Raw genomic sequence first — 15681 nt, 5'->3', positions numbered from 1 at the left:
AAGTGCAAGATCTTCAATTACTAATTTTGCCATGAACTTGCTGTGTGACGTTAAGGAAGTAATAACTGCATTCTAATGGGTTCAAAACGTTGTTTTTAATTTTATTTTAAAATAAAAATATTTTAACAGTAGATAAAATGGTCTATACTAAAACTACTCCCCGGTCCCATAGTCTGCTTTCACAGATTTCTATAAGAAATACATGTATCTGTTGATTATCATGTTGCTAAAAAGCTCCACTATAAAATCACATGCAGTTTCAGTGCTTGTGACATAGGACCTCTTTCACATCATAAATCACAGAATCACATGTTTCTGGCTTTCACATCCCTCCTTAGAGTTAGGGTTTCAGCCAGATGTCTTTTATAGTAGGTTTTCATTAGATACTCAGAATAGTTTCTCAGGTGATTTCCTTGTTCACCCCAAATTAGTCATGTTTAAATTTGACAGTTTGCTACATTTTATTTCTGTAACTGTTAAGATAGTTCCCATAATTCTTCTGTGTATTTAACCTCTGTTAATGGAGTAAATTCCAAACCTGCATGGCTACTGCATGGGTATTTGCTTTTTCTTAGAAGATCAGCTGCATCCTTTAAAAAATGGAGATGGCTTAATAATCCTCTTTCTTACGTTAATTCAATCTAGAGCTGTTACTTTGTTCTTTTTTTTGCCTCCCTCAGGTGATCGCTGTGAAAGGGAGATGAATGAATGCCTTTCCAACCCATGTCTTAATAGGGCTGTTTGTGAAGATCGAGTTGGAAGTTTCTCCTGCAAATGTCTCCCAGGTTTTACTGGCGTCTTGTGTGAAAGAAACATTGACGAGTGTCTCAGCAGACCCTGTAGGAATGGAGCTACATGCAAAGATGGTATCAACAGCTTCAGGTGAAAAACAGATGATTTATGTTGTAAAATGTGGAAAGTCAGACATGCTGAGGTGCCTCAGCCTTCTCAGATTTCAGCAAGCATGTTTTGGCAGCCTGATCCAAAATAAGTGGTCCCTTTATGAAGAGGGAGATCTTAAAAGACAAGAAAATATATCCTAGTGTCTTCACTCTTAAAAAATTCCAAGGAAAACAGCAAAGAAAATATGCAGAGTTTGAAATCTAAGCATAGTAGGACTGCGTGGTTTTAATATTGATCTTCCAAAAGATGTCCATTTGTCCAAACTTCAGGGGCTTCTTGCTTTCCACTGCAATAATACATAATAACCAATTATGTAGCCGGTAATACTGCATTTCTATAGCTTGGAAAGACAGGGGTAGCTGTACATATTGAACCTATAGAGGTTAAAATACAAACCCCGGTGGAAACTTCCAGCTATTAAATTTTATGATTTAGGGTATCTCAACTCAGATCAGAAGCTACAAATGCCATCAGAAGTGTTGTATCCTAGATCACTGTATAGGTAGGTGGGCTAGCTGATAACATCTGTGTTTAGTTTAGTCTTTCCCTCCCAAAAGTCCCAGAAGTTTTGTTGCCTTTCAAGCACCTTGGTTTTTCAAGTATCAAAGCTTTTGGTATCTTTATACTGGCTTGGTTTTCCCTATAAATAAAGGTGACTATCTGAAAAGTTGAATACCTCTCATCTTTGCTTCTGTGTATGTAAGAGGTATGTTTTACTCATGGAAGTGCAATGGTTATGTCTCACAATTTTATATAAAGAAATGCAGGCTGTTTAAATGTTGTATTGTCCCTGTCTAGAAGTGTTATTATTCCGCTAATAGAGTGCAAGCATGCTTAAGAGGAATGACCAAAATAAAACTCCATTAATTCTGTAGTATATCATCTGTTGATTTTTTTTAGTGTTGTTATATACTGTTCTCACTGGCAGATCTGGCCTCATAGCCAGAATTCTTTGTTATGATGGCTGTCACCCTTGAAGTGTGCTTCTCTTCCTCCATAGGTGTCTGTGTGTGACAGGGTACACAGGACAGAACTGTGAAGTGAACATCAATGACTGTGCCTCCAGTCCCTGCTTAAACCAAGCCACCTGTGTGGATGCCTTGAACTCGTACGTTTGTAAATGTCCCCCTGGCTTTACAGGCAGCAGGTGTGAAACAGGTACACAGGACTAAGTCTCAGAAAAAGGTGGCTTGACTAAGTCTCTGTGCAAGATTTTCACTGGCTGGGCTGATTTCATACAGCTTCCCCAGAAAGTAGCTAGGATGGTGGGACTGTGAGAGGATGAGTGAAGCCTGTGTGACTGCAGTGTTAACAAGTGTAATTGCAGACAAGTAACAGCGTGTGTCTGAGTCATTTCTCTTTTCTAAGGCATGGTTCTAGCTTTTTAATACCACATAGATCTATTAAATTTAATTTGTATTTGCTCTGTGTATCTGAGTTAAGTAGATCTTTCTGTTTCTTGTGTTTTGTGTAGGGCTTTGTATCACAGGGTTGGAGATTAGTAAGGGGTACTCTTAGCTTCAGAAGTCCTAAAGGCATCAAATTCCCTACAGGCAAAAGAGTATCAAGTTTGCTATGGACAGGTGGCATGGATCACACCTCTGGCACTTCTTGGGGATACTGGAGACCATAAGGCTCAAATCCTTCTCCCTGAAAATTATAAAGTAGCTGGTAAATCTTTAAATGGAAGCCATGTTGATTTCACAAAGACAGTAGAAGACATTTACACCTGCCATCCTATGTCAGAATTTAACACCTACCTTTGAGGAGATCTCCACTTGATAACATTACATGTAGCATCCTTGTAGTCAAGGCATGTCAGTGTGCATTGAAAAGTAGCACAGAAGTGCTGTCCCATAGCAGGCAGTGTATTTCAGTAAGTCCAGAACAGGAAAAATCTTGAATTGTTTTGGGGTTTCTCTTCAAATCTTGATTAAATGGAACCAGGTGATTATACCTGTTTATGTTGTTGGATGGTAGATGGTAGATGGATATGTCATTTCAGTGATAGAGGACAGAGAAGAAAGCCTCATGTTATTGCTAGATAGTCAGTGTCTTTTCCAGATATTTGTCTTCAAGCACTGTATTCTAGCCTTGGAAAGCTCTCTATGCTGGCTGATGTTAGACTGCCAAAAGTTCTTTCTACCTCTATTCAAGTTAGTGAATATTTTTTGTAGCAGGACTGCATTCCACTTTATTTCATTTGCTTAGATTTCATTGGATTGTCTTTCTATGTTTGTGTGAATATTGTTCTCAGTACTCTTTGTCGTCATTGCAGAACAGTCCTCTGGTTTCAATCTTGACTTTGAAGTCTCTGGTATCTATGGATATGTCATGCTTGATGGTGTTTTACCATCTCTTGGTGACATCACCTGTACATTCTGGATGAAATCCACTGACACCACAAACTATGGGACTCCCATTTCTTATGCAGTAGAAAATGGAAGTGATAATGCATTTCTTCTGACTGATTACAATGGGTAAATCACAGTTTTGCTCTCCTATAGCTTACAGATGTCTTGGATTGACAAAGAAAGTGTAGAACAGAAGTTTGAATGTAAGCTTTGCCTACTTTGGGGTAGAAAAATCTGCACCCAAACTCCCTTGACAGAGTTGTCTGTCTCTTTGTTTTGTTTTCCTTCTTGCTTTGTTTCCATCAGTTTTTGCCCTATAGAAGAGTAATGGCAAGAGAGAATTGAGAATTGTGAATTTAGACAATATGAATTTTTTTCTGTACTATATTCACATCTTTTCTTAATGGCTCATTGAGACAGTAAGTGGAACAGTAGAGCTCAGCACTCAAAGTACTTCTGACATGATTCTAAAAGCAGAGTATGACTTGCACTTTTACAAAAGCAGAGTGTGACTTGTAGTGTGACTCCAAACTCACGAGGAAAATTTAAGAATCCACTATGTCGCCATGACTTGAGCCTTAATATTTTGTTACAAAGGCATGTCACTTATTTCACCATGCTTTGCATATGATAACCAACTTCCAAGTCCTCTAGGACAGAGATATCATCTATGATGATCTTTCAAGAGAGATTTCTCACATGATAGTTTTTACATGCCAGTTGTATTGTTAGTCAAATAAATGACATTTCTTTGGGTCCTGGGGGACAGACCATGCTTTTAAAGTAGCTACATGCAGCTGAGTATGCCTGTGTCTTCCTTCCATGCAGCTGGGTTCTTTATGTGAATGGGAAAGAGAAGATAACAGACTGTCCTTCAGTGAACGATGGTAACTGGCATCACATTGCGGTGACGTGGACGTGCAGGGATGGGGCATGGAAGGTGTACATCGATGGAAAACTGTCTGATGGAGGCAGCGGGCTCTCTGTCGGATCAAAAATCCCTGGTATGCTTTTTTTATATTATACCACATCTGTTGCCTTCATTCTGTTTTTATTGCAGAATATGCAAGAAAATGTTTATGGTTTTTTAGTATATATTCACATTTTCAGCATTTCTGAAAAGCTCATTTTTGCTGGGGTTTTTTTTGTAAGGACAGTCCCCCCTCCACCTCAGCATCACTGAAGACAAAATGCATATTTCTAGGGTATATTGGTAGGTAGGTTGTTTTATGGACAACACAGTTTAGTCCACAAAGGAACCCGTGCAGGGCTGGTTCTGGGATGGCTTTGTGAGAATAAGTGTCTCACTCAGCAAAATTAAGTTTATCTTACATATGCGTGTTCAGGGTTGATTGACTAAGCCTTTTCCTGTTCTTTTCAGTCATAGATTCAAAGCTGTATTTGTATTTTTTTCTAACAAGGTGGGGTTTGCTATTTCATTGTTTCCTGTGATCAGTCATCTATAGAGTAATATCAGAGGGCGTAAAAAGGAGTATCTTCAGCATTGAAGAGCTATGAAAAGCCTGGTATTATTTGGCTGCAAAGAGGTTCTGTTTTGGTACTGTTTGCATACTGCCACCATCCAAATTTATATAGAATTTCAAAATAGTATTTTATTAATATAAAAAATACAGTCCATGATCCTTATGTTTGCCCCTGTGTTAAATTGGACTTCTCTCCAGAGATAAGACCTAAGGAAGTATGCTGTCTCCATTACTTTTTGACCTTGTCCACATACCCTATGACGTAGAAGATGCATGTTCACATGTTACTGGACAAGGAGAATAGATTTAACTTGTGTGCCATGTCTCAGAGCATTAACTACCCTCAGTGTGTTTCTGAGGGTATGGAATCACGTTTGACCTGCACGATTCGTAAGCTTTTGTTTAAAGCAGGAAGTCTAAGTTGGTATTGTAAAATGTGCCCCACCTGCTCAAAACTGCATTTTACATTGCTGTGTGTTATGCTTCAAAAACTGTCTGACAAGTGATCTCTTTGAGCCAATATCATTCCTGAAGCAGCCATAGGTTATTTCTGCTCCCATACGTGTTTGACAGTCACTTCCAAATTGCTATGTTGACCTATCTCAATCTAACATAAGGCTTCCCAGAGGTTTTGCTGAGAGAGTTTGTTGAAGGTGCCTGGTCTTCACTGCAAAATCTGAGTAACATAGGGCAGCAAAATTTTTATTTTACTTTGTTTTTAATCTTCTGATGGGATCCCTGCTGTAAGGCTTTGTTTCCTACCCCTCTTCAAATTCTGAGTTTAGGTGGTGGTGCACTTGTTCTGGGTCAAGAGCAAGATCAAAAAGGAGAAGGATTCAACCCAGCTGAATCTTTTGTGGGCTCCATCAGCCAGCTCAACATTTGGGACCATGTACTTTCTCCACAGCAGGTAAGACCTAAGTGCAGTGTTTGAGCAGAGGGCTCTGATGAGCCTTTGAGAAGGCACTCTAGGTTAGCATATTGGGTGCCCCTACTCCCACGGAAGTCAGTGGGGACCAGATGGAGTTCTGGCTTCGGGTAATAAGCTTTGTGTAGTTAGTAAAGTAGCTTTAAGCAGAACTAAGTCTGGTAAAATCAATACTGAGTCACCTTCTGTTTTGATTGAGCCTTTCTGTAGTATATGGCTTCAAAACAGGAAGGAAATAATGTATAAAAATTAACAGTTCTGCTAGAAGAGAGAGAAATCCAGTGAAATAAGCAAAGTGCTTGTTTTACAGACTACATACAGTTCCTCATTCTGCTGTTAAAAACTTCAGAGGGGAGACATCACAGTTTCAGTCAATGCATTAGACACTGAAAAATCTGAGCTATATAGTTCCAGAAAAAGTCTGAAAGGGCAGAATAACTGGAATTACACCTAATCAGGACCTAAAATAAAAGCTTGGCAGGACCAAATTTCCACCGAGTTAAAAATTAATAAAGACTGAAAGATCTTTATTAAGATGTCTGCAAGGACATCTTTCAGTCTTTATTAAGACTGAATAAAGTCTCTAATAAGACTTTATTAAGTCTTTATTAATCTCGACTTCTCTGAGAGCCAAGCTTCAACACTCAGTTATCCTCAAGTGGAATTTGTTTCTCTCTGCCTTCTGGGACTTCCCACTTCCATTTATGACTACTGCTTGTGTCTTCCACCATGTGCTGCTGTACAAGCCTGTCTGTACCTGATCATCTCCCCCTACACACGGGGCTGATGAAAGGTGTCCCCATAGCTGTTTCTGCCCTAGGCTGAGCCAAACTCTCCTCCCAGGGCAAATGTCCCATCCCATCTCTGAGCTTGCTCCAACTTGTTGATGTCTTTCTTGCTGTGAATAACCCAAAATGGAATTCAGTACTTCAGATGTGATCTAATAAGCACTGAGAAAGAATGATCACTTCCTTGATTTTCTGATGGTAACCCTATTCACTCAGCCAAAGATGCTGTTCGTCCTCAATATTTGCATAGTGCACAGCTGGCCCATACTCAGCTCATTGCCTGCGAGAGTCCCTAAGTTCTTTGCCACAGAGTTATTTTCCTGCTCTTGGCTTTCCTCACCTATATTCAGAATTGTTTTTCCTTCCCATTTTTCCTTGTTGAATTTTTGAAGTCTGGGTTGGCCCTTTACTCCAGCCTGTCAAAGTGCCTATGTATGCAACTCTGTCCTGTAGCACACTGACTGGTTATATTATCATCAGCTTGATATCATCTGCAAACCTGATGACAATGCTCCATCACTGCTTCCTGCTCATTGGTATTTAAATCCTGAAGGTCAGAAGTGTTAAACTGCTGATAACAACAAACAACAAAGATAAATGTTTAAAGTTTGAGACATTTTTCTGGGAAAGAATCTTTGGATTACAAGGTTTTGCTCTTCTCCTGATTTTTCTTAAATTTGCATCACTAACTGGTGGTTTATAGCTGTTTGCTATCCATGATCCAAATAAGAAATAATAACATGAATAGAAAAAAAGTAAAGCAGAATCTTTGCTTCCAGCATTCAGATGTCTCCTCTGTTTATTTCTCTGGTTTTTCACTACTTTGCCTCTCTGACGGGTTTAAAACTACCCAACTGTCTGCTACAGTTCTTGGCTTTTAGGGTCACCAACTGTTGCATTGCCAATCAGATCTTCAAGTTTTTGTTCACTAGCAGTTTTGAAGCTGATAAGCGTACGTGTGATTTTACAGGGCACACTGGTGAAGAGTTTTAAGTGCAACTTTCTGAAACTTTCTCAGTAGTTGGCCCTCTTTAATGACAGGTCTGATTGAATTCCCACTTGCTTCACATGCAACAGAGTTAGGACAAGGAAGAAAATCCTGCCGTTCATTTATAGTATCCATATTACTCATCTGAAAAGACAGATGTAACACCAGGCAGGAAGCTAAGCCAAGTAAGCTTCCTATACAATTTTTACCTCGTTCATTTCAGAACTTGGAATAGTAAAGTGCTATTGTAATCTGTTATCATTAGGTTTGTTCTGGCCAGCTGGAGCAATTCATTAAGTCTTAACTTTCTATTCTCAGTCGTAAAGGAAAGCAGGGTGGCAGAATATGTTGCTTAGTGAATAAAGGATGGTGGAATCTAGTCTTTTAAGATTTTTCATTGCATGCTTTAGTTGCTTATTCACTTGCACATTAATTTTGTCCAGGTAAACTGTCACTCTGGTAGCTTTGTTGTTGAATAGACAGTAATAGAAATATGAGTAGTGTATAGGGAACTGTGAGGTCCTTTCTGGCCCTCTGTTCTCCATCATATGGCTTGAAAGGGCTGATTTCCAAACTTGTTTTTGCTACATTGGAAATTTTTTCATGCAGATTCCTTGCAATTTGTTTGCAGCCTTTGGCCTAAGCAATTTCCCTTGGCAAAGATTGCTGAAATGAGAACTTGGAAATGGCCTCAGAATAAACAGAGAACATCGGTTCCTTCTCCGGCTATGCTGACTCTAGAAAAGTCCAATTTGCCTCAGTGGGTTCAGAATAGGGACAATATGAGAACAAATCACTCCAAAGTTCATTATGTACCTTTCCTTCTGACAAGGATAGACACTGTAGAATATTATTCTTGGTGGTTGAATTTATCTACTGGAAACTTGGCAGAAGGCAATCACCCATCTGAGAAAACTTTTCTATCAGAGACATATGACCAGATCTTCTCTCAAGATATTAATCTGCTGTTGATCTAATAGTGTGTTCCTTTGTTCCTCCAGTACTTAGCTGGCCTGTATAGTTCCAGTTTATATATATATATATAATATATAATATAATATATATAATATAATATATATAATATATATAATATACATATATGCATAATATACTATACTCCACTTATGTCCCTGTCCCGCTTTGGTTGGGCCTTGCCTACAGTGTTTTAGAGAGTCTAGTTAATTCAGTTCACAAAACTTGTGTTCTGGAAAAAACTAATTGCCTTATTAAGCTTCTCCTTTTTGTGTTTCTGTCCCTTATATGTCGTGCAGTGCTAGCAGTTTTCAGAATACAGATATTGAACATTAAGTTCCTTTTGGCTCCTATTTGACATTTTCTGCAAACAGATAAGTGTTCTCTTCAGGTTGCAGCCTCATTACTGTCTCTTTCTGTGACGTAGATGTATTTTTCTTTTACACTAACAAATGCAATTGTGTTTCAAGAACTGTGTTCAATACCTTGTTTGTGTGTCAAGTAGTCCTTCAGGTAGTGACTCAGCACGAACTGTCCATATCTAGATGGCTTGTAAGAACAGTATAATAAGTACTTCAGCCAGGAACCTCTTGTACTCCCTCAAGGATCTGCTCTATTGTTGCATACGCGCATGAAAGGATTTTTTTTTTTTAATATTCTTTTCCTACACTGTCCTTAAACATCACCTAACCAACTGTTTTAAATCCATAGGTAGAATCTCTGGCTACATCCTGTCCAGAAGAACTGCAAAAAGGAAATGTACTAGCCTGGCCAGATTTCCTGCCAGGAGTTGTTGGAAGAGTGAAGATAGATTACAAGAGTATATTTTGTGCTGGTTAGAACTTTACTTCCTAGAACCCATTTTTTTCTGAGCAACACTAAAAGACTCTTTTATGGGGTCAGCTAGCTAACTTGCAGCCTTTGCTCTACTAACCTTGAATAAATTATTTTGATAATTTGACAGTTAGAACATGCAGTCCTTCATTCTTCAAATTCCAGGGGTTTGTAACAAAAGTTCATTGAAATCTCTGACAAAAATTTATTGCTTCCTGAATTGAGATGGGAAAAGAGTGCAGATGGTAGTGGATTAGAAAAAAAAAAAAAAAAGATCCTGCCTTTTATTCTAATAATCATTGTGTGGTATTAAAATACCTGCTGCCTCCTTGCTTCTTTTTCTGTAGATTCCTTTTCTGATTTTGTATGTTGATGATTCTCAAAACCCTCTAGACCCAAGAGGGATGTAGCACGCATAACATTCCTGAAAGCTTTTTCCTGGGTAAACTTATACAGGATCAATCACATAACCAGATTATTAATTTCAGCAGGTAGCTCTACCTCTTACTGAATGCATATATTCTGTTCACAGATTGTCCATCTTTGCAAGGATCCATACCACATCTGCGGGCCTCTTCTGCTGATTTAAAGCCAGGGTCAAAAGTGAGCCTTTCCTGTGACCCAGGATTCCAGATAGTGGGAAACTCTGTTCAACACTGCCTTAACATGGGACAGTGGACACGGCCTTTTCCCCGATGTGAAAGTGAGTTGTCTCAGTGAGCTGGCAGGATTAGGAAACCCTGGTGTTTATTTGGATCTTATCACTGTTCATAGCCTGGGGTTTTTTGCAGCTATCATGCACTTGAATCCATCCATGTTACAGCATATGTGTATATGCTTAAAACTAAACTCATGTTTTGCTGAGCAGAAACTGTATCATGACCATGTTATTACATGTTTTCATTCAGTTTCTAACATCCATGACTGTTGGAGAAATTAGTCCATTTGGATCAGCAATCTGGAACTTTTCTCCCCAGTGTTATTAGGAGTATGAAAGGTGCACATGAAATGCTAAAATATCTCTGTGATTTTTAGATGTCACTGAGAATGTCTGGTTTGAGGTAGAAGCCTTGACTTGAGTAAGTTATGACCTAATTTCTTTATAGGCAGCATATATTTCTGTGAGGACTTGGAAGTGCTCCAAGATTTACAGGATTTCTTCAAAGAAACTGAGCTGTATGCATTCAGGCTGCCAAGTTTCTTTTAACTGTATGATCCCTGCTCCTGCTTTCTCCTTTCCTTTGGTTCTCCTCTGTTGTGACTGCACATATGACTGCAGTTGCTTGTGTTGGAGCTGATTACATTTTTCTCTTCAGCAGAATAGTAAATAGCTCCAGAAATAGATATTGCATAATCCTAGAATTCATATGTAGTTTGAAGGAAATAATCAAATTTGTTAAAAATTACTTTAAAGTAGTTTGATTAAATTTTAATATTTTTCTCTTTATTCAGTTATTTGTAGCAAAAGTCTCACCTTCCATGTAAACAGCATGCCCATGAGGATTTACCCAAAAGCAAGTCCTGCTGGGCAGAAGGAAAGCTCACTGGCAGAGACAGCTTTGCAGTTTCTTGGTGTGTGATCTGTGACAATCACCAGAATCCTGTTAGTGTTTCTGATTTCTCTGCATTGGGCCAAGAAGTTTTATCTGCTGAGCAGGGAACTGAGACAGAACAGGGCTGACCTGCCACAAACAGGCTGAGTGGGTGAGTGCTAGACTTGCCCACTGGCCTTTACTTTCAAGGCACCTGTTCCACGAGGACCTGATGAATGAAAGTTACTTGAAGATACCTATTTTCTGCATAATGAACTACAGGTTTATACTAATGGTGTAGGCCTGAAAAAGTACTGACTGAATCAGGCTCAGTGTAATCACTGTCTTCACCCACCAGGATCCTTTTCCTCTTCTTGGTGCTAAATACCCCCAAAACCACAAATGCCTGAGAGCACAAGCAAGGCTTCCATAACTATAGGCTTTAAATTCTTGTTGTGTGATCCTTGCACACAGCTAGGGGACTAGGACATGCTATAACCTGTGTAGCTGTTGGAATGGGTTCAGGCCTTTGTGATGGAGATAAAGATGCACAGAACCAACTCTGCTAGAATAAATAAAAACTTCTTGGAGGCAAGTATAGGGATGCTTTCTGCTGGCACAACTGGTGTCAGATGGGATTATTTACTATAGTCAATCTAAGGGATGCCCAGGTTTATATGTGAAGTCAGCTCCAATCTCTCCATCATTCATGCACTCCCTCATCTCAGGCCAGGACTGTAACTCTTAGCAGTCTTTGTTGGCTACTTTTGCAGTGTTTAAACACAGCAATCCTGAGCTTGATTTTCAGCAAAGGGAAGTATCAACAACAAGGCAAACTCAGTTTTCCTTTTTCTTTATAACTCACCAAGGATTATTTCTTATCAGAAGTGTTCTCCAACTGCAGGGCCTCTGCTCAGATCTAGCCACAGATGTCCACTCAAAAGCTAGCAAAATTTTCTTAGCAGGAGCTGGAAAGTCCTGCTAAGACTCATATTGAGAAATGCCCAGGAAACAAGACCCTCCACTAGACCTGGAATTGATTAGCTACTTCAGAAAAGGACTGGGCCCTCTTGCTAATGGAATTGTACAGCTGCAGAGTAAAACATGTGGTAATGGCTCTCATGTGGAATTATTCTGAAGATGATCTGTATTTACTCTGCTAATGCCTGTGCCCTCTTTTCACCCATCTTGCAGGAATCAGCTGTGGAGTGCCTCCAACTTTAGAAAATGGATATTATTCAGCTGAGGACTTCTTTGCAGGCAGTACTATTACCTATCACTGTAACAGTGGCTACTATTTGTTGGGTGACTCCAGGATGCTCTGCCTGGACAATGGAAGCTGGAACAGCATTTCGCCATCATGCCTTGGTAAGATGAGCCATACATCTGGCTGCATGCACTGACAATCTCACACTTCTCCTGTGCCCTTAGGTTTTAGCAGACATTCATTCTGAAATTGTGGAGACTAACCACAATCCCAGAGTCATAATCCAACATATTCATGTTTCTGAAATAACATGCTCAGCCTTATGTAAAACCAAAACTACATTCTGTCACCTTTTTCTGTCCATCCTCTTGTATGCCCCACATCCTGCATTTATCAAACATATATAAAATTATATAGGCCTGCATTGCACTCCCAGCCTTTCTCCTTCCATGCCCTGCAGTCCTTGCATTCTGTGCTTCTGTCCTGTGCATTTTGTTGTTCTCCAGCATGCTGTCAGTGTCCCATGCTCTCTGACCAGGTTCTTTTAGATATTTCACACATGGACATTGTAGTATTTAATATCAGATTTACTGACCTGAAGACAGTAGATGCTGCACAAGATTTCCAATCAAGCCGAGTGATACAAAATGTACTGCATAGCACAACAGAAACAAATTCAAGTTACTTAACAAAATACAGCGATTGTAATAAACAGTTTAGGTGTAATTCCAGTGTGTTTCCCATTATCAAGCTCTGTAATATGTTCACCGTCAAGACCTTGCACATCCCCGGTAGCTGGGAATGAATGTTTGGGTTAAGGCCAGCTCAAACCTATTGGTAGTTGTCTGACATTTATACCTCATGTTGACCATGTATTCATTTCCATTCCTCTGTGCTGGTCTGGCTAACTCAGGAAGACATTCACACTCTTTAATGAGCTCAAGGAGAAGCATTTACCCTGCCAGTTGATCCACTCAAATGTTAATTGACTTTTGCCTAAACAAGAGGCCACCTTGCTGTCTCCTTAGTCCCTAACTTAATGGGCAGATCTCCTCTGCCAGTGTTCTCTGAGCTTTTTTATCATTGTGGGGGTTTTTTGGTGAGTCAGACATGCCTGCCAGAAAGCAGCTGCAGCACTGAGAGGACTGGGAACACAGTTCACACTTGTGAACACAGTTCATACAGTTGCTACACCATAACTTACTTGCTGGTCAGATGGGTCTGATGTTCTGGGTGCAGTGGCACAAGCTGAAAGGTGTGACAGGCTGGCATTGTACTGTGTACAGAGGACTGGGTGTCACTGGTCTTGCAGGGCCAGGTCTCCAGCATACCTCTGCTGGAATCCACTAGCTAGCTGCACCTGGATTGCTGCATCTGGTTGTGCTGGATCTTAGCCATGCCTCCAATGGGAGTTGCGCAGTAAAAAACGGGCAAGATTTGTGTTTGACTTCTAATTCTTTGTAGGTATAGCACATATATTTTTCAGTCAAGACAAGCAAAAGAAATGACCAAAGTCTTTTAGTTCTGCCAAAATTCACTTTGAAGTAGGATCCATCTAGTTTCATAGCATCCTCTCCAGCAGCACTTCTTCAGAATCTACAAACATCATCACAGGTACGTCAAGGCTGTCCAAATAGTTCAACTTCCATGCTGTAGGAGTCACAATGGAAGAAGGAAAAAGCCTGTGCCCCACCTTCCAGCTTGCCTCGTCTCTCTTAAAGCAGCGTTATGGGAAAATGAAAACAAGAGTGGATTTGGCACCCTGACCTGCCATTTACCTTTCTGACTCATGCTTCAGGGAGGTGCTGACAAAACCTGGTACACCTATGCCCTGAAGCATTCCTTTTGTTCTGTTAGGGTCTGATTCACAGTGTTGTTCCACCCCATTGGAAGTCTCTTGCCTAACAAGACATTACAGAAGAAGCAGTCATTCCAGTTCTGCTGTGGTAGCACTTTGCATTCTCCTGGTACTTGTGTAACTGGCAACTGTCCTGGTATTAAAGTGCAGCTGTCATGCTGTATATCTGAAAGAAACTCCTTTTCTTGTCACTGTGTTGTGGTCCTTTCATGGTGATCAGACTCATCTGGCAGTGAATAATAAACCCTCCAATTCAGTAAATTTTCTTGTTTTTTTAACCAGTGACTTTTTACTGGAAATGGGCAAAGAACTCAAACTGTGTGTCTGCATGGCATACCTAGATCAGCAGGGGTCCTGTAGCAGGGCATCTAGATTAAGAATTGTTCTCCCTCCCTCTAACAGTCTGAAACAAGCATTTTTATAGAGAGAGCACAATCTCTGAGAATAATGCCTGATGCCAGCACTTTTCAATTAGATACTTTGAAATTGACTCTTTGCAATTTGACTCATTGTTTTCCTATCAAGGACATTTCCTTACTGTCAAGTTTAAATTATTTTATTTTGGAGTGAGGGATTTTCTTTTTTTTTTTTTTTCTTTTTTTTCTGCATAGTACCAAACCACATGGATCATAAATTATCAATTAGGATTTTTAGGTGCTGCTATCATGTAAATCGTTAATTACAATAACTAATATATTTTGAATTGTTTTAGCTTTTCTGGCAACTAGGCTCTCTTGGGGCCTAGTCTAATTATCTTCATCAAAGATGGGGATCTAATATTTTCAGAGTATTTCCCTTCTTGATTAAGTTTTCCTGTCTTATAAGTAGGAAGGTTGAGATAGAGAGGATTTCCCAAGCAAGAGTTGAATGCAAAAATCCTTCCTCAGAGTGTCTACGCAGACTAGTAATACAATAGTTACAATATCTGTTCTTTTGCAGTTTGGAAACCAGATACTTTATGTGGAATTAGTGACTGAAAGCTAGTAACATTTATCTCTGATTTTCTCATGTTGTGCAGTACTGTTGAGTAAATTATAATTAAAATTATGATAAAACTTTACAGTGAGTTATAAACCTTTGTTTAAATATTAAGTGTTTTTACCAATGGATGAAAAATGTGATTGCAGTAAGTGATTTTTAATTATACTACTTACAGTAATTCCTCTTGACAGTAAGACAGAAATTTAAAGCAAATGCTTAGTGCAAATAACACACTAGAGACGTGGGTTTTGTGGGTTTGTTTTGTTTTGTTTTTTGCAGATGTTGATGAATGCGCTGTTGGATCAGACTGCGATGAGCACGCGTCTTGTCTCAACACAAACGGATCCTATGTTTGCACTTGCATCCCTCCTTACACAGGAGATGGTAAAAAATGTGCAGGTATGGGAAAGGAAAACATTCAGCTAGCCTTTCCAAGATTCTGTGTAGGCCAGTATCCTGCCTTCCAGTTGCAAGGCAACAATTGATATCGATGGGCAGGCATGCTTTCATCTCCAGGGTGGTTTAGTCTGGATGGGGCTGTAGTAAAGTGACTCCTTTTGTTTCTTGAAAACTCACCTCTCCGTAAGGATGCAGCTGTCATTGGGATGCTGCTCCAAGACATACACACGTGCAAAAACCTTATTGCACATGGAGCACAAGACCTGGGAAGGCCACAGTGTTTCACTTCTCAGAGCAGAGCTCTGCAGCGAAGGAATATTTTAACACAGGCTTCTGAGTAGGGCTAGAGCTGCCTGTGGAAACGTTAAACAAGGTAACTTTGGATGAAGATAACTAGATAGTGGCATAGGTTAGCATAAAAGTAGTTGAGCAGTTTTCATGTTCAGGGATGGA

At 39.7% G+C, this 15681-nt stretch overlaps 1 protein-coding gene across 2 annotated transcripts in view; it reads left to right on the top strand.

Annotated features, from left to right (window-relative positions):
* SVEP1 (sushi, von Willebrand factor type A, EGF and pentraxin domain containing 1) overlaps positions 1–15681 on the top strand; it is a 118468-nt gene that overhangs the window by 67291 nt on the left and 35496 nt on the right. For both annotated transcript variants that reach the window (XM_041486315.1, XM_041486314.1), the window contains exons 24-32: positions 681–882; positions 1904–2061; positions 3182–3383; positions 4086–4261; positions 5527–5651; positions 9129–9252; positions 9784–9954; positions 11978–12151; positions 15109–15228. In XM_041486315.1, coding sequence (XP_041342249.1) covers positions 681–882; positions 1904–2061; positions 3182–3383; positions 4086–4261; positions 5527–5651; positions 9129–9252; positions 9784–9954; positions 11978–12151; positions 15109–15228 — 1452 coding nt within the window. The remainder of the gene's footprint in view (positions 1–680; positions 883–1903; positions 2062–3181; positions 3384–4085; positions 4262–5526; positions 5652–9128; positions 9253–9783; positions 9955–11977; positions 12152–15108; positions 15229–15681) is intronic.

The sequence above is a fragment of the Pyrgilauda ruficollis genome, unplaced genomic scaffold (genome assembly GCF_017590135.1).
Source record: "Pyrgilauda ruficollis isolate IOZ18807 unplaced genomic scaffold, ASM1759013v1 scaffold75, whole genome shotgun sequence".
In the NCBI taxonomy this organism is placed as follows: Eukaryota; Metazoa; Chordata; class Aves; order Passeriformes; family Passeridae; genus Pyrgilauda; species Pyrgilauda ruficollis.
Note: the sequence above shows the minus strand (reverse complement) of the source record. Positions and strands in the feature narration are given on the sequence as shown.